Source organism: Sinocyclocheilus rhinocerous, unplaced genomic scaffold (assembly GCF_001515625.1).
Source record: "Sinocyclocheilus rhinocerous isolate Xijiao unplaced genomic scaffold, SAMN03320098_v1.1 scaffold263, whole genome shotgun sequence".
NCBI classification, from domain to species: Eukaryota; Metazoa; Chordata; class Actinopteri; order Cypriniformes; family Cyprinidae; genus Sinocyclocheilus; species Sinocyclocheilus rhinocerous.
Genome location: NW_015645086.1, coordinates 1,673,973 through 1,692,873, shown reverse-complemented (window position 1 = coordinate 1,692,873; position 18,901 = coordinate 1,673,973). Strand labels below are relative to the sequence as shown.

At 35.7% G+C, this 18,901-nt stretch overlaps 1 protein-coding gene across 1 annotated transcript in view; it reads left to right on the top strand.

The window, feature by feature from the left end:
* Positions 1-18,901, top strand: part of LOC107705713 (band 4.1-like protein 1) — a 53,412-nt gene that overhangs the window by 9,245 nt on the left and 25,266 nt on the right. The window contains exons 2-3 of the mRNA XM_016509142.1: positions 14,923-14,990; positions 15,147-15,311. Coding sequence (XP_016364628.1) covers positions 14,940-14,990; positions 15,147-15,311 — 216 coding nt within the window. The 5' untranslated portion in view covers positions 14,923-14,939. The remainder of the gene's footprint in view (positions 1-14,922; positions 14,991-15,146; positions 15,312-18,901) is intronic.

Sequence of the window (18,901 nt, the reverse complement as noted above, 5' to 3'; positions counted from 1 at the left end):
AAAGTGCCCCTATTATGCCATTGTTAAGGTTCCTAATATTGTATTGGGACTTGGGAGTCTCCTACAATAGGTTTACATGCATGCAAGGTCAAAAAATGCTTTTGTTTTCTCAAAATATGCATTTAATACCTCATTTTCCAACGATTCGCAAACGATTAGTTCAAAGCAGTTCTAAGATTCAGTCTCTCTAAACCCCTCCTTTCCGTGAGCCTACTCTGCTCTGATTGGTCAGATGGCCCAGTCTGTTGTGATTGGTCTACCGTGTACAACGCGTGTCTGAAACTAAACGCCCATTGCCATAGTTCCGTATTTTGAACGCTCGATAGAAAATATAAACATCTGTTATTTATCATTCTTACAGGTTGTGATTCAGTGGAGTTAGCTGGTCCAAATAAACTGGGTACTGAGCCATCTTTCAAGAGCAAGCGTTTTGTGAATCCCACATTGAACTCCCAGAGATTAGAGAAGCAGTCAGTAAAATGACGGGAACACAAAAAAAGATTGGGGGTTGTACTGCTGTGGTACAGTGGGAAAAATGTATTTTAACCACTGATTCTTTGCAGCTTCCTCTTTCTGAAGTGAAAATAAAACTAATTTACTTTCACAGCGTCTTCTCGACATGACACGAACAAGCTGCAGTGTTTGAGGGCGGGTCAAGTTGTTCGCGGCCAGCAAACGGAGAACATAGGCGGGCATTCTGCAAAGGTGTTACCCAGTGACGTGTAGACGTCCGTCACGGAAGTGAGATTTGAATTACTGACGACTCGTTTAGGCTGTTCAGAGTCTATTCTTTCTTTTGGGAGACAATAATTGTATTTATCGTGCACTTTTGGCTTTACAACTTTACAACGTTACGATTTGGCAGATCTTTTACATTCACATACAGCTACATTACACACTGGATGAAAGGCAATATTCAAAATGGCATAATAGGGGCACTTTAAAATCTGATAAGTTTTAAAATGTCATGTATTTTTCTTAGTTTTCAGTCAGAATTTAGTCAGAATTTTCACAAGAGTGCAGAACTTAAGTCGTGCTGAACTGAAGTGATCATCAGCTTCAGTTATTATAAAGTGAGCGCTCTTTTGACGCTTTCTGTATGTAACCCCTTTCACAATTTGATTAAAAGTTTTATTTTTCATGCTGCTAATAAGACTAGCAGCCAAGTACACAGTGCAAAGTGTCAGGAGGACTAACAAAAATGACAAAATTAAAATCACATTGCATAATATTCACGCTTCTTTTGGGTGCAGATTATAATAAATATACGTTCACATGGCAATACCGATTTCCTCCCAAAAGTGCCGGTAATTTGTAACATGGCTAAATTATATGACAGAATTATCACCTTCTGATTATTTGTGTCCTTATCTGTTTGCGAGTGCCATAAAGAGCCACATTTCATTAGGAATTTATGGCGTGTCCTTGAAAGAGAATCTATGTCTAATTCAATATGCAGTTATCTGCATGCCCTTGAACTGCTCAGTGATGCAAGATGGCACGTTCTTAAAGGATGATGTCTGCATCTGTGGATTCTGACTTTTCCTGCGGATTTCTCCAATAGGAAATGTCCACATTCCTTCTTGTGTTAACGTATTTATCTACGTTACGGATAAAGGCAGATGTTGTAACACAACAAAGGCTGTTTCACAGGATTTTTCAGCCTTTCCTCAACTTGCTGTGATGCTCCTGTGGCTAGAGATGTTCGTTCGCACTTTCACTGTACTGCGTTTTTATCGCAACCGAGCAGTTAAAGGCCTCTCTGGTTTGAGGTTTTACACTCTCACTGAGAACCGTACATGCTTGGCAACCTTTCAATTTAACTCCTGTTGCTTGATGCCTTTCAGAAACTCGGGCAACATCCTCCAAGTCAATTTGAATGGATTTTAGCTTTAAACCGTGGACAGGAAAGTGCCATTCTTGAGACAAGGACGTTTCCGTGTTGAACTGAACTCCACTCCATTGCATCAGCCAAATTTCACTCAGGACAGGTTGATGGATTGGAGGTAAACAGCATTAATATGAATGCTCCAATTAATTTGAGAGGGGCCATGTATGATGTGCATGCTAACTAGGTGCCCTGAAGAAAACCTGCTTTCCTTTCTTCATCACGCTCTTCCTCTCTGCCTGTACGCCGCTCTCGCAGACTGATTACACCGGTGATGTCATGACTACCTTCTGTATGCCACCATTTGAAGACTCATTGGCTTGGGGCTACAAATGAATCTCGGCTTGATATGTTTTTCTTGCACATGAGCACCCGTGTTATTGTATTTGTTTATTTGAAGGTCGTTCTATGCCTCACAATATTATGGCAGTGCTGTTTGAAAAAATTTGTTCCAAGATGGCAAGTAGATCTTGCAAAACTGAGCTGTCAGTTTTTTCATGAACTCACTCAATTGATATAAGACTCAGCTGACGTTTGGAAGTAAGTTTCTTTTTTTCTTTTTTTTATACTGGCTCCTCCCTCAGCACTGCTTATTTGGAGCACAAAATCAATAGCTTAAACACAACATGGGTAATTGGTGGTCATTTTTATTCTGTGCCGTTCCTTTTGTTTTTTTTTTTTTTTTTTTTTTTTTTTTTTACAGTGGAGCGCTTTCATGCATTGAACAAGGGGGGTTTTGTGCCTTCTGAAAGGGCACCACAGCTCCCTCAAAAAGAAGTCCTGCCATCATTGTAGCTCTGTTCCAAAATGTAGTGAGCTGCCTCTAAATTTTTAGGCATTAAATACGCTTCTGATACAAAGGCTGTTCCAAAAAGTAGTCAACTTAATTATGCTGCCTACTCTTGGCCAAATTCAAAGAAAGCATTATATTTGTCTTTTGTAGAGATAATGCAATGTAATGCCCACAAGCTCAGTTAAAAAGAAAAGTTGGAGAGTTAGAGAATGGGATAATTTGAGAGAAATGTTGATTATGAATATAATTCATTCAATATTGAATATTTATGCAAATTAAAGGAGTAATTCACCCCAAAATGAACAGTCAATCATCATTTACTCATTCTCATGTTGTTCCAAAATTTTATTATTTTCTTCATTGCAACAGGTGATATCTAAAAAAATAAATGAAAGTGGATGGGAACTAGGGACAGTTGTGGTCACCATTCACATTCATTGTAAGAGCAGCTTGGACATTCTACTAAGCTTCTGCTTTGGCATTCTGTCCATGCAAGGAAGAAAGTCATACAAGGTTGAAACGACATGAAAGATAATTCTTGAATTTTCAGAATTTAGATTTTTTTAAAGAAAAAATATCTTTTTTGAGTGAACTATGCCTTTAACTCTATATATAATTTCTAACACCTCTAAATTATCAATATGATCAAAACTTTTATTTTTGGCAATTGTACACAATCTACTACATGGCTTTTCACAAATTTTGTAAATGTACAGGTACAGCAACTATACCAAATTTGCATATTTTAGTTTGGGCCTCTGAATAAACTATTTTTTTCCTCTTTGAGTATAAGCTCCATATTCCCCTATATCCTACTATGTGAGCCATAAAGCCTGAACATAAAACATATGCAAAAAAATTTTAACACCCCACAAAAATCAAGAATGTGGACTGAAATCATTTTTCTTCATCCCCCCTCAATAACTATTGTTTTCATTGAAGAACATACCAGAATCAGAATTGTAAATCTTATGCAACAAAAAAATGTATGCAGTTAATAACTTTCATTTAGTTATCAGCACTCCCGGTTTCTGTTATTAAAAAAGCTTCAAAACAAAAAGCATTGTCATAAACAGTAGAAATACCAGAAGAAATATCTTTTGTGTTGGACAATGGGAGTCAAAAAGGTTGAGAACCACTGCTTTAAAGTATTTTTATCATCCCTCTTGTTTCTCCTATACTAAAATTAATCAATGACACAGAGTTCCTGCATATGTAGAGCATTCTGAATCAGTCCCTAATGAGGTTTCATTGTTGTTAGGATGCCACCTAGGATACTGTGTACAGTACGTAGGCAGTAGGCAGCTTGCCAAGTTATGGACCATAGCTTCTGTCTTCATGCGTGAGAAAATATGGAGAGGCTTTCCCTCATTGCTTTTTCCCTCATGCACATTTTGTCATTTCCCTGAAATCGTTTTGTGTGAACTGTTGACATGTTTGTCTTGAGTTACTAGAGCCTCTGCCCTGTGCCTTTCTTCTGCTAGCATGTGTTATGCCATAAATGATGGATTCCTTTAGCAGATTGCACTACAGATGAGTGATTGTGCTTGGAGCTACGGTGAACTGGTTGCCAAGTGTAGATCCATTTTCCAACAGCAAGGCTGCAGGGAGAGAACGAAGGGGAAGATACTCGATGACAAATGGCGTAGTACGGCCGTCATTTTGCAGGAAATTATTTCCCATCATTTTGTTGGCTTTGGGGGCATTTATCTAAGCAGGCCGTCGTTCTGAACTACACTCCAAAAAAAAAAAAAAATTGTTTTTTTTCATTTTACAAATGAAAATGTATAGCTGGGGGTTCTTGGCATCAAAAAGAAAAAAACCTTTTAAGTGATTGCTAGAACATAGGTGGCCACTGCCAGGAATATTGCTATGATATTCCCATACATAGATGGACAATCAGAGCAAGGCATTCAAAGGCTTGTCAGCTTTTACAGAAAAGGTCAATGTATAGCATAATACATTTTGGACATACAGTACAGTACATGCTTTAGGATTATCTGGTTGTCCTTGAGCGTAATTACGCAGCTATCAATAGCAATTGCTTTTACTATGCTGTCCACCTTTTTGCTTTACCCATCAGAACGCTACTTATTTCTGCAGAATCCAAAATTTTCATTTATGAAATAATTTATTAAAGCCACACATCCCCTAGTCTTTGTGTGTTTAATAAATATTTTAGATGTTGCTTTCAGCTAGCAATATGAGTGCAGTTCAATTCACATTTCCATTTTAACCCTGTAAAGCCTGACATATAAAAAAATAATAGTCATATTTTTTAAAAATGTAAGTTTATTGAATCTTTAGAAAAATATTGATGATAGATAGATAGATAGATAGATATGGTATAAATATATTGTTTACTTGATAAAATATGAAAGATTCCACAGCAAAAAAGATACGTGTATCACGTCCTAAAGGTGGGTGTTTGTAACTATACTAAAAAGCTTTTTACTTGCTAAATATGTATCAGTCAGACAACAGAAGGCATGAATTAGTTTGTGTACAACGGGTTTTGATAATGTTGATCATTTACAGGCCTGATACAGAAGGCTTTATAGGGTTATGGTTCGTTCCACAGAGCTCTTCATATTTCCCCCAAACCATCACAGAAATTGCAACAAAGGTCTGCCCAATTTATATGTATTAATCAACATATTCCTTTTTTCTGAGTTGTTTGTTATGCTTCAGCACAAGAAGGTTACTGTTCTGAATCTGTTCTGCACCATGCGACTGATAAAAGTGTATGGCTTCGGCTTGTCACTGGTTACATCAGGTTCACTTCTCCATATGTCCATATGGCCTGGGGCAGTGCCAGCTCACTACTACGCTCCCAGTGTGTATCATGGCAGAACTGGGAAATTTAGCAAATGAGACGGCAGTTTTATTCCATAATCTCAGCGCTCAATAATCTCATGATCACTGCAGAGGTATTTTGCAGCATTTGTTAGTTTTTACTACATCTGAGCAAACACACATAAACACACACACTCTAATAAACTGCTAATATTTGAGTCCAAGTCTAGCATCACTGAGCCATTCGGATTATCCCTGATCAAACTGGACCTCTGACTTGATTATAAACATGGTTACATGTACAAACAACATTATAGTTGCTGATCAGCTTTAATTCTAAGTGCAACACGATAAGGCTGCTTGATCTCTGTTTGGGCATTTTAATTATCCATCATTGTCTGTGTCAAATGCAGTTTTGATCATGGTGAGCACTTTAGTCAGAGGAACCACTTCACATGAAAGCTACTACACAAAGGTCAAAGTGTGCATCTAATCACTGCTGTTCATTAAGCAGGCAATTATTTAACTTTTAATTTCAGAGTTGATGTTTTCAAAATACCACTTGTTTTAAATGGTTGGCTCAACCCAAAAAAATGAAAAATATCATCTTCATGTTATTCCAAACCTGTATTACATACTTTCTACTGTGGAACACAGAAGAAGATGTTTAGCAGAATGTTAACGCATGCTCTTTTCCATGCCATGAGAAGGAAAAGGTAGGGTGCCAAGCATCATAAGCAGTCCATATGCAATATATTTCAAGAAGGCATACAAAAACGTCCACTGCAACTGTATAATAATTAAATATGCAAATTAGAGGTGTAATGGTTCACAAAAATGACAGATCTGTATGTACCTCGGGTTTTTTGAAGTCACGGTTCGGTATGTTTTTGATAGAGCAGGGGAAAACACAACATAAATAAACTTCTTTTTTTCTTTCTAATTAAATAGTACTTTACTGAACAAATGGTAACACTTTACAATAAGGTTCCATTAGTTAATTAATGTTAGTTAATGTATTAATTCATGTTAATTCACAGTGCATTAACTAATGTTAACAAGCACAACTTTGATTTTAATAATGCATTAGTAAATGTTGAAATTAACATGAACTATAAGATGACTAAATGCTGTAGAAGTATAGTTCATGCTTAGTTCATGTGAACTAAAGTAGTTAACTAATGTTAACTAATTAACCTTATTGTAAAGTGTTACTGATATGGTTCTTTCGTTAAGTCTGTCAATATCATTGCAACCAGCTGCAAAACACTCTTTGCAGTTCATGGTTTTGTTGTAAATGGGTGAAGGAATTTGAAGTGCTTCTGCTTTTGGATGCAAAATATTTTAGCACTATGTTATATTTTAGTAAGAACTATTGCACTACCATTCTATCGTGCTCCGTCTGTTTGACATGTATGCGCAAGCTGACACTGATTTAGTCAAGTCTGAATTTTAACAGAGATTCACTTTGCATGTTGCAAAATGGAAATATGTGAATTGCAATCTTTTACAGGTACGGTACTATATGATGTGAGCTGTGCGCTTACAACAGCTTAGAACAGCTTACCCAAAATTTATATTCTGTCATATTTTAACAAAAGGAATTGGAAACCATTTTTGAAAAAAAGCACCATTGCAGTTCCATTTGGTGCCACTAGAGGTGCAGAAATTACTCACATGTAATATAAATAAATAAATAAATAAATAAATAGAGAGATAGATAAATAATAATATCAATTTTTATTGTTTTTTTTATTGAGATTTTGTTTAAAACAAGAAAAAAATGTTTTCCCTTTGAATTGTTTATTTTTCTTTCCTCATTTTTCATATTTTTTGTCTTGTTTTAAGCATAAACTCACTTAATTTCAATACTTAAAAAAAATAAATTTTGCTTCTCAGTATATCTAGAATTGAGAATGTTTAGATATTTGTACTGAAAACAAGAAAGAATACATACAAATAAGTAAGAAAATAATCTGACTGGAGGGCAAGCCACTTAAAACTGAAGGCTTATGAGTTAGTTTGAAGTGCTTAAAATATAAAGCACATGTTTAGTAAAAGAAAAGTCATACAGGTTTGGGAGGACATGAGGGTGAGACAAATTATGACAGAAGTTTTCTTTTTGGATTAACAATTCCTTTAATTCCATATTAGAAATAAATGTAGCTCATCAATCTACTTTGTAACATGTCCCAACTTACTGTTTTGTAAAGTTACTGTTTCTGCTAAGGTAAAGGCTCTGACATTTTTCTGTACTGGACGAGAAAAGTGTAATATAGACTTGAAGTTATTCCCAACAATGTTGTCAATTTTTAATTCAAAAGACGAGACAAATTCTGTAAGCATCTTTAAGCGTAAACAAATCTCCACTGCCATCACTTTCAAAGTGATTCACTGATGATCCATGAAGTATTGGCTAAATAATTTACTGTACAATCTTTCAATACTTGTCAAAAAACCTTGTTAACAGTTAACACAAATCTAAAATGCCATTGATCTTTACAACATCCGTAATCGTGCAAATTTTAACACTCTGGCATCAACAAGGATATGAACAAAAACCCTTGAGGATAAACATCTAGACAGAAAAAAAAGAAAAAAGACAGAAGAAGAACCACCCCATGTCGGATTCCTTATTATCTCTCCCGGCCTGCTGATTAGGTGTGTATTGACCAGAACAGTCCTTCATGTATAATGATCGGGGTGAAACAGATGACATTAGAGAAACGAATCTCATGCATGTTATTTCATTAACTGAGAGGCCCGATCTCTGACAAAGCAAAACATTTGATCTCGCCTTGTAATCCTTTACTCATTATTCTTCAATGAAAAGCCCTCACTTTGACATTGTATTTGCTTGCCAATGTTTACAAGATCATGAATGAAGGATTCTCCAGAAAGCTACAGTACAATGACTTGGCACGATTTTGTCCACATTGTGTTTAAGGTAACAAGTTAGAATGAGCATTTTAAGGAAGAACTGGTGACTGGATTTGCTCAATTTTGCCAGGTTAGTGACAGGGAAGGTTATGGTAAATTCCGTTCCAGATGTTAAGGAACACGTACTTGGAAAAAGCATGGTTGTCATTTCTTTATTGAACCTTACTTATGATCTCGCTGGCTTAATGTCATACCTTTTCATTATCAATCAAAAATTACCTTTTCCTTAGAAATGACACCAAAAGTAAACCCCACACTGTAAAAAATGACCGTGGATTTAACGGTAAAAGACTGTAAAAATGCTACAGTAAAAACCTGTTAAATGGTTAACGGTAAATTCCCCTACTATATACAACCGTAAACTGACATTCCCAGAATTCCCTGCGTTACATTTCAAATTTGATGTTTTTTTGTTGAAATAACTATGTTTCTTCTTAGTTTTTTCTTATCAGTTTTGTATATTATGGTTGTGTGTTACACCTAATGTTGTTAAATTAATGTTTATTGTATTATTTAAGTTTCGTGTGTGTTACCATGATGGTGTTTAGCGTTTGTGTGAATGACACTGTGCACCTTCTATATATGTTATTATTTAAAAGCTGCTTGTGATGGGCTTTGGTTCATCATGTGACTTTCTCATCACCACCTGCTTTTGGTGGTTATCAGTGTATTACAAAGGTACAAAACAGATTTCAGTACTTCAATAGGTTGGTATATTAACATTATATCAGTTAATGAAATTACGGTATTTAACTGTAAATTTAAGTTAAAACCGTAAAACCTAAAACGTTGCTACCGTATTTTTTACGGTAAAATTCCGGCAACCACAGCTGCCGGTTTTTTACCATAAATTTTACGGAATTTTTTTTACAGTGCATATTTGAATGAATTAATGAGGCATTTATATGAGGAATTTTTTTCTCAGAATAATAGTAGTCCAATCAGTATAATATGCTATATCATGCAGGTTAGTGGCATCAAATCATGGAAAGATATAAAACAGTTTTTTTGTTTGAAGCTCTTAAGTGGGAAGTAAACTAAGTAGAATTGTATATTCTAAGTTATCTGTAAAATAATCTGTATTTATTACTTTTTTACTTTTGGATATATATTATTAATTCTGATTACAAATTCAACACACATTTCCACTAATTTATTTTGTGTATAGCTGGTCACGTATGGACACTGCTGTGCAATTATTTTAATGAGCTTTTCCACACCAGACTACTAATGTGCTATCGGAACTTTTATAAGAACTCGAAACCTTAACTAAACTGTGATTGTTTTCTTCTTATCTCAGTCAGACAGTTCCTGTCTAAGTGGGCAGTTCTTGGCCCAAAATAAGCTGCACCTGAAACAGACGATAGTCAAAGTCTGGCTGCGTAAAGCTTGCTTCAGGCCTGGGTCTGGGGTTAAAAGGATAGTTCACTCTAAATTGAAAGGTTTCTCATTATTTACATTGGACAACAACATTGGACCTCATTGACTTGCATTGTATTGGCGAAATCGTGACAGAATTTTTGTGTGAACTATCACTTTAAGACTCAGATTTCTTATTAACCATTATTAATTATTTCTTTTGATGATAGGGGTAGGTTATAATGAAAAGGTTAAGGTTAATTGACTTCCAGATGTTAAAGAACACATACTTGGAAAAAAGCACAATTGCCATTTCTTTATTAAACTTTTATTATAATGTTAATAACTGAGTGTCATACCTTTGCCTTAAAGTACATCTTTATCTCAGAATAATAATAGTCCAATCAGTATAATATGCTAACCCCATTATCAAAAAGGCTGCATATCACAATTGTGCTACATTCTTTGAAATTAAGTATTTAAAGATCTCAGACGGTGCTTTACAGTGAATCGATGTTTCCCAGAACTCTTCCAGGTGTATGAACTCAAAAGAGACCTATTACAGTCAAGATGTGTCTGCGTTTGCGTAGCATTTGAGCCGAGGAGGATCAGTAGCTCTCTGAATGTTAGGAACAAGGGACGGTGGGCCAGATGTTCTGCAATTCATCTTGTGCTCTTTCCAAGAGCCGCAGATTCCTGAATATTTCTCTCTGGGAGTTTTTAAAGCTCATATACATCCATACACTGTCATCTTCTGAAGTACTTAGTTGTTTGTCTTTTTAATCTCCTCAGATATGTTTCTTGTAGTGCAAATTGGCATGTGTGTGGTTTGAAACTCTACAGCATTAAATCCCAATATAAGCATCTGGATGCAGAATGTTAATCTCGGCTTTTCAACTAATTCCACATTATCTGTCATCTGTTTACAAGGAAGATGTAATTATACAGAGGGATTAAAGTCTCAGATATTAGGTAGCAATAATTTGGTTGGCATTTTTAAGCAAGTGTTCTCACCTTGTGTTCTCTCTCTGAACTGCAACTCTGTCTCCTCTCCACCTGTCTAGCATTTATTCAGAAGCTTCCCATATGTTTGAAGGAGAATACATGATCTTTGTCTTTTTAATGATTGCATAATCAGAATCAGAGAATCATTATTATAAATACATTATTGTAAGTAAAGTGGAGACCTGGGGCAAGTGTAACAAATCTATGCCATATTTTGGTAAAAGAAGCATTTACAGTATATGCACCAAAAGTACAAATACATTTTTTTTTTTTTTACAATTTTGGGTTACAATCTAAGGAATGGATTTAAACATGGTAAAATGGTTAAACAGAGCTGAGACTGTTCAATTCTTATTACAATTTCATTACATTAGCTCTGAGTGAATTGTGTCTATTATAATGTTCTGTTATGTGTGTCTCCGTTTAATTTAGTTGCATTTTGTGTTAGTGTGTTTTGTTGTTTCATTTATTCATAGTGGTTTTCTTCAGGTGATTTGGTTCAAAAACATTGTTTGTTATGCAGCTTGAAAGTCTCTTCACATCCCGATAGCAATCACTAAGCTAAGTGGCCTAAATGTATTTATATGTATTTATATCATCTATGGAAAGCTTGGCACCATAAAATGTTTGCCCAGTCAAAATGTTCGGTCCGAACATTACGATAGGCTCTTAGGCTGTCAAAATATGTATTTGCATACCTCTGCGCACCATGTTTGTCCAGACATGATACAGTAGGTCATCAGCACGTTCCAGCAAGAATGGAAGGCGTTATTATTGTTATATTATGCACTTTGTACTTTGATGTTTTCTCACCGGTGAATGAGACATGAGGTAATCTGACAGAGTTGCATTCAACCCTCCACAAACGTCGTCTCTCACAGTGTCACTGGTCTGCCTCTAGTCTGCATGTGCACGTTCATGTGTTTTGGAGGAGGTGTGGCTTTGGAGAGTGATTTGCAGGGAGGGTGGGATCTTATGCTTTCAAAGCTAGCTTGCTATCGCTAGCCTTTCTGAAATCGCCTACACTACCTTTAAGCCATTAGCTTATGAGCCTTTAGTGTATGTCGAAGGTTCAACCTCTATGTGTTGAGTTGCAGTGTACACACACACACACACACAGGTTTGTTTTTGTGAAAAGTGGGGACATCCCATAGGCGTAATGGTTTTTATACTGTACAGACCGTATATTCTATTGCCCTTCACCAACCCTACCCCTAAACCTACCCCTCACAGGAAACTTTGTGCTATTTCAGATTTTCAATAAACTCCATTCTGTGTGATTTATATGCGTTTTGAAAAGTGGGGACATGGGGTAATGTCCTGAAAAGTCACCTTCTCCTTGTAATACCTATGTCATACCCTTGTCATTATACAAATTTATGTCCTCATTTGTCACAAAAACGCGCGCACACACACACACAAACACACACACACATTTCTTAAAATAGTGGTCAAAATTGTTATTTTTTATTATGTGTCATACTTTTATACTTTTATAATTTAATTATAATTTTAGTCAGACATTAAAGCATTTTTGTGAACATTGATTTGTGGTAACATTAATGGCTATCCATTGATGGAGGCACATAAATGAATTTCTGTACCATAAACTTCTTAGCCCAGCAAAAGGCCTAATCAATATATTGATCTGAACACACATTAACTGAAAGAGAAGGAGCTGGGCAATCAACTGACTGTTATTATTCTGGTGCTTCATATCTTTCGGTAGCTGCCATATAATAATTTGGCTCATCTCATTTTTAGTAGAAGAGATGTTACTATGGAAGCTTGTTTCTGCCGCAGAAGAACAAAATTAATGTAAAGGTAATTATGACATTTATCTCATAGTTCAGTCTTTTTGCTCAAAAATCAAAGTTTATATCTCATATTTCTGACTTTTTTCCTTGTAATTCTGAGTTTATATCTCACAATTTTAACTTTGTTTCTCATTCTGAGAAAAAAAAACTGAATTGTGAGATATAAACTGTACAATTCTGACTTCTCTCTCTCTCTCTTATATTTCACGGAATAAAAAATAAAAAGTAAAAAGGTAATGGTGACTTTTTATCTCTCAATTCTGCTTTTTTTTTGTTTATTTAGAAGTTTAGTTTAGAAGTTTATTATATCTCGCAATTGTTAAATTTAATTCTCAGAATTGCAAGAAAAAAAATCTGAATTGTGAGACAAAACATTGCAATTATAATTTTTAACAAAACAAGCTCCCATATGTAACTGTGGTCATTTTGTGGTCATTTTCATCATAACATTAGTTTTAATGGCCCATTTGAAGTGGCTTGACAAGTGCAGTTTTGCATTTTGTGTTAACCCATGTTTCCTGTTGAAACAGGAAGTGTGGGTGGGGCATATCAAAAGGCTTGTTCCAGTAATTTTAAAATAGCCAATAGGCTTTATTTAGCCATAACTATGACTCATGATTTGTTACTTTACTAACTGGCAGCAAATAGTTGCCAATAATGGCCTGCTTGTTCTAGAGAGCATTTGATTGGACAAAATTCTGTGTAGTGCAGGATGAGTCATCAATGTTTTTAGTCCATTTACCAGATGTGAAAGACTGCACATTTTAAATGTGTAATATGCTAAAAGTGAATTTTATCAACGTTTAGGAGTTCGTTAGCATATAGACGGCTTTAAAACTAACAGAGATAGTCTTTCAGGGTCTTTAACATCTTATTATTTCTTTTTCATCTTCACATTTCTTTATACGGAATCTTATTTTTGATGCAGTATCTCCTGTCAGCATCTATAAAACTGCCTATCAATAAACTCGCATGTGTTTTGCTCACATGGGCAGTTTGTTTAGATCTGACATGAGATGTTTCCCGATCCTGATCTTCTCCCCATCATTTCTTGTCCTCCGTTCTATGAATAAAAGCATCAAGGAAGCTCAAACTCTCAAGACCGTAACAGTTCAGCTAAAATAATTAAAGCATTAAGTCCTCCATTACGGCAAAATGCAGAGCTGCAGTTAAAACTGGTTAATTGGTAAAAGAGATAAGTCAGCGACCAGAGTTAAATGTATAGATTAGCCATTTAATGGACTGGCTGTTTGTCTTCTGACTGAATCACGGGTACATTTGTGGATAGTGCTTAAAAGAAAGAACGATGAAAATGAGCATGGCCAAATGGGGAGGTTTGTTTGTTTGAACTGCGATGCTTATATCGAGTGATATTTGGAGAATTTCTATGGGGGAGATGTTTGGGGCTTTTAGTAGCACAGCGTGGTGCAAGTGAATGAGATGGAAATGAAGGCGATTAGCATATTCACAGTGGTATCAAACTGTCAAGCTGCAACACCTAAACACCATTAAACACAGAGAAGTTTATTTGCTAAAAAAGGATTGCATATTTAGTCAGGTTTGACTTTTTTTAGATTCTGCTTCTATATCCATCTGTCCTATTTTAACAGAGATCACAAAGGTTTCTATTCTGGAGAAAGAAAAATAGCGTAGTTAATAAATAAAATGCTTTCATTGTACTCATTTCATTAAGTGCCTCATTTTAAGATAGTAAATCTGTTTACACAAACTGAATCACAGCTTGTTAATTTATTAATATGAGCTCATCACTAGCTAATTATACTTATGGTGCAGACGCGTAATGTTTTAGTTGTTTCTCATGACCATATGCCAATGAGCACATTCCCTGCACTCTAATTCACCAAATGTCCTCTTCCAGGAGCTTCAGTAGCTTCAAGAAACAGACAAACAGACTCCGTCCTGGTCATTTTTGAGACTAACTATGAAACATTTGCTCTGCAGATCGCAGCACGGCTCATTAGATAAACCAACAGATGTGCTTTTAATCATATAAAAGGGATAGTTCACCTAAAAATTAAAATAAATTTTTTTTTAATAACCTCATGTTCCAAACCCGTATAGCTTATTTTATGGAATGCAAAATATTTTTAAAGAATAAATAACTCGTCATTTCAATCAAAGTGATTTAAGAGACCTGAAAGAAAGTAGCACCGTTGTGTTGCCAGCAGTCAAATATACAGCATTTATATGTTCATTAGATCTGTTAGGCCTATAAAGAAATTAATACAAAATTAACATGGTCGGGCAAGAGAAAAGTTTAATCTGTTTAACGAGTTTGTTCTAATCTTTTTTTATTGCTTTAGGACTGCAAGTGATTGCTATGTCAGAGAAAAGTTCAGCCTCAAAGAATACAGCAGACGGAGGTTATATGGTAAGCCTAAGATCTATAATTTATTATGCCTTATTATATGTTTGACTATGCCATGCAACTTTATATCATTTGAAATTCATGCAAAATCCTTTCATTGCTTTTGAACCATTTCAGACCATTGTTTTTAAACGATACTCTTTGATCACTTCTATTCAGGATCACGATTCAAAGATGTCGGATGAGCACAGAGACACGGATGATTCGTCGGAGAAAACGCCTAGTAGGATGTCCAGATCCCCGCAGAAATCCTCCAAAAGACCAAAGACAGTACCTGTGAAAGTCACACTGCTTGATGGATCTGCCTATGAGACTGGTGTGGAGGTACAGAAGTTGCTTGCGTGCGCTAAAACTAATTAGTGTTGTTCTGTAGAAACATGGTGCCAGACCTCTAGGGCTCTCAGCTATTTCACCTACTGTTCTTCATGTAGTGCTGTATTCCTTTGTCAAGTCAACCACACCCCTGCCGACTGCATAGACAGCTAGATTACCTGAGATTTTCCCAGTAGAGCCATGTGTAGCTGAAAAAAATTATATCCTGATTTGTCAGTATTTATATATTTGCTATTGTGTTTATTTTCAATCACAAGAAACGACCATTTGAATGCATATTTGAAAGAAATTACTTGTTTCCAACACTGATAATAACAAGAAAAGTTTCTTGCAGCAAATCAGCATCTTAGAATGATTTCTGAAGCATCATGTGATACTGAAGACTGGAGTAATGATGCTGAAAATTCAGCTTTAACATCACAATAATAAATTGCATTTTAAAATATATTCAAATAAAAAACAATTATTTTTAATTGTAATAATATTTCACAATATTACTGTTTTTACTGTACATTTGATCAAATAAATGCAGCCTTAGTGAGCATAAGAGACTATTTCAGAAACATTAAAAATCTTACTGATCCCAAACTTTTGAAAGGTGGTATAGTTAAAAAATCATATAATTATACTGACAGTTTTTTTTTTTTAGATTTTAGTCTCAATTATGTATTCACTATTCTCACCTATTCAAGTGTGATTATTTTCAGTTACAAGAAATAAGTGAAATTTAGAAGTAATTCACTTGACAAGACGTAAAATTGATTAAAAATGTAGTTTAACATATTTAACCATTAGTATTACTTTGCATCAAAATAGCAATGAATACATGTTTACATTTACTAAAATATTTTAAAGCATAAAATTGCACAGGGACACTTCGTTTTTTAATCAGTGTTTTGAAGTGATTTACTCAAACAGTTTGAAAGAACTGATTCGTGGAAATGAATCAAACGTCCCAACTCTCTCTGTGCTTTCGCTACTGAGATGTAAATGAACATATCTCAGTTTAACACTCTCATACTCAAGAGAGCATGTGCGAAATTTTACTTAGAGGTGTTGGGTATTTTTACTGTATCTCTAATAACAGAGTACATTGCAAATATGTAATGTATTTTATAGTGCTAAACACACATTAAACCAAAAACTAAATTAAGACTATACTAAACTATTACATTTGACACATACCAACCAGCAGCTGTATTTACAATAAGAATATGCATAGATATTACAATAGTGTCACTATGTCTAGAACGAAAAATCACAATGATGTTCTTGTGATCCCCTGGACCTCACATTTCAGTCCCTCATTGGAATTTCACAGCCCAGCTCTGCAGCTCCATGTTGCCTATACTGCAGTGCTTCTGGGAATTACAGCACATGAGATATGAGTGCTAGTGTGGGCTGATGGGGTGGGGGTGTTCATTGATAGGTGAAAAGCCCTCCCACATTAGCAGCTCTTCAGGGAGTGCCACATACTGTTCTGAGATCAGTGCCATGTCTGCCTGTGTGCCCCAGGGGTCTGCCGGCTGGTGGATTTCCTTGGAGTTTTCAGACAAGGCTCTTCTCTGGGGTCTTATTCGTGGCTCTCTGGTAGCTTCTCCCCTCCATTTGCCATTACTGATGCAGTAACACCTACTGAGAGAGACAGACTGTCCATTCTAAAGGTCAAAGGCCGCCAATACTTCCAGTCTTCTACGCTTGGCTGAAGGGGAGGAGGATGGGAAATCTATAATGGTGACATGTTAGTACTCCCATGGAGTAAATAATACTACAGTCTTTCTGAGAAGGGTATACCAGGCTTGTGTGTTTGTCACCCTTGGCTAAATTTCACACCGATTTAAAAAAAAAGATCATTTACTCACCCTCAGCTTTGCTCTGGTTTCGATTCAAACCTGTATGACTTTATTTCCTCCACAGAACACAAAAAGAGGTACAATGTCCACGCTGCTCTTTTCCATACAAGAAAAAAAAAAAGGATCCATACTACCAAACACCAAAAGGACAAAAAGCACAGCAACAGCAGGCAGTATAACAAGTGGCTGATTTTGAATGCTCACAATCGTGTTTGCAGTCATGCTTTGTGCACTTGTGAACGATCAAATGCATTTATGCTTAAATGTCAAAATATTGGACCATTATGTCACTGTCTAGTACAGTTTTTATTAAAGGGGACATCGGATGCTCATTTTCCACAAGTTGGTATGATTCTTCAGGGTCTTCATGAAATGTCTGCAACATACTTTGGTTAAAATTCCTCGATTGTGTAAAACAACACCTTTTTACCTTGTCAAAAATAGCTCTGATCACAGCGAGCCGTTTCGGTGCATGTCTCTTTAAATGATAATGAGCTCTGCTCACCCCGCCCATCTCTTTTGTGCATTCGGTGGTGTGTTAGCAGTGTTGGGAAGGTTACTTTGGAAATGTAATAGGTTACAGATTACAAGTTACCCTATTTAAAATGTAATAGTAGTGTAACTTTTTCAATTACTTTATTAAAGTAATGTAACTTATTACTTTTGATTACTTTTTGATTACTTTTCTAAATTTCTAATGAATGTTTATTTGCAACTGTTAATCATTTTCAAACATTTACACCATGCAGGGTTAACCTTACAGTAGTGCTCAACGGCTGCAAACACGGCGAGCTTCAGTAGGCCTATGTGTAGTAAATGAAACCGCATGTCTGCGCCATTAATTTCCACGAGGGGCGGACTGGGAAAAAAATTTCAGGCCGGGAAATCTCGCACTCATACACCCACAACAAATTCTGAACATGGACAACCCTATGTTTTGTATGGACCTCACATTGTGTAAATATTAAAATGTAATCCCCTTTGTAATCGTTAACATTATCATAAGTAACTGTAATTTAATTACACATTTTTTCTTAGTAACTGTAACTGATTACAGTTACATTTATTTTGTAATTAAATTACGTAACGCCGTTACATGTAACTAGTTACTCCCCAACACTGTGTGTTAGATCATCACAAACAAAACTAATCCACTGCGTCCTCAGTGGCTCTGATGTCGGGAAAAAATGAAGACTTTTATGTTCACTTTTAAATCCAACTACAAAACACCTGCATTGCTTACGAGACATTGTTGTCACTACAGCTGCTCGAGCGCAAAGAAAATGGCAGACAGCGTACAACTGGCTGAGGGCGGAGATATGCTAATACGAGACAGTCCGTCAGCAGTCGTGGGCGGGGCTTGAGCACTATGACGTCATACTGCTCAGAAAATCAAAACGGCTTGATAATTGAGACTGTTTAGGTTTTTTGGGAATTAAAAAAAAAGGAGTGAATGGATTTTTATCACTGTAGGGTGGTTGTGTCCACAGACTGCTAAGACACATCTATATGCAAACATGTAAAAGTGAATTTTGCATCCAATGTCCCCTTTAATATTTTGATATATAATATTATATTGATATATATATATATATATATGTATAATGTTCAAGAAAATCACGTATTGCTTTTGGCTGGATAAAATTATTAGCCATAATAAACCATCTAAAACCAAATCAACACAAAATTTGGCTTAAAAACAATTTTACTGTTGTGATTTTTTTCTAC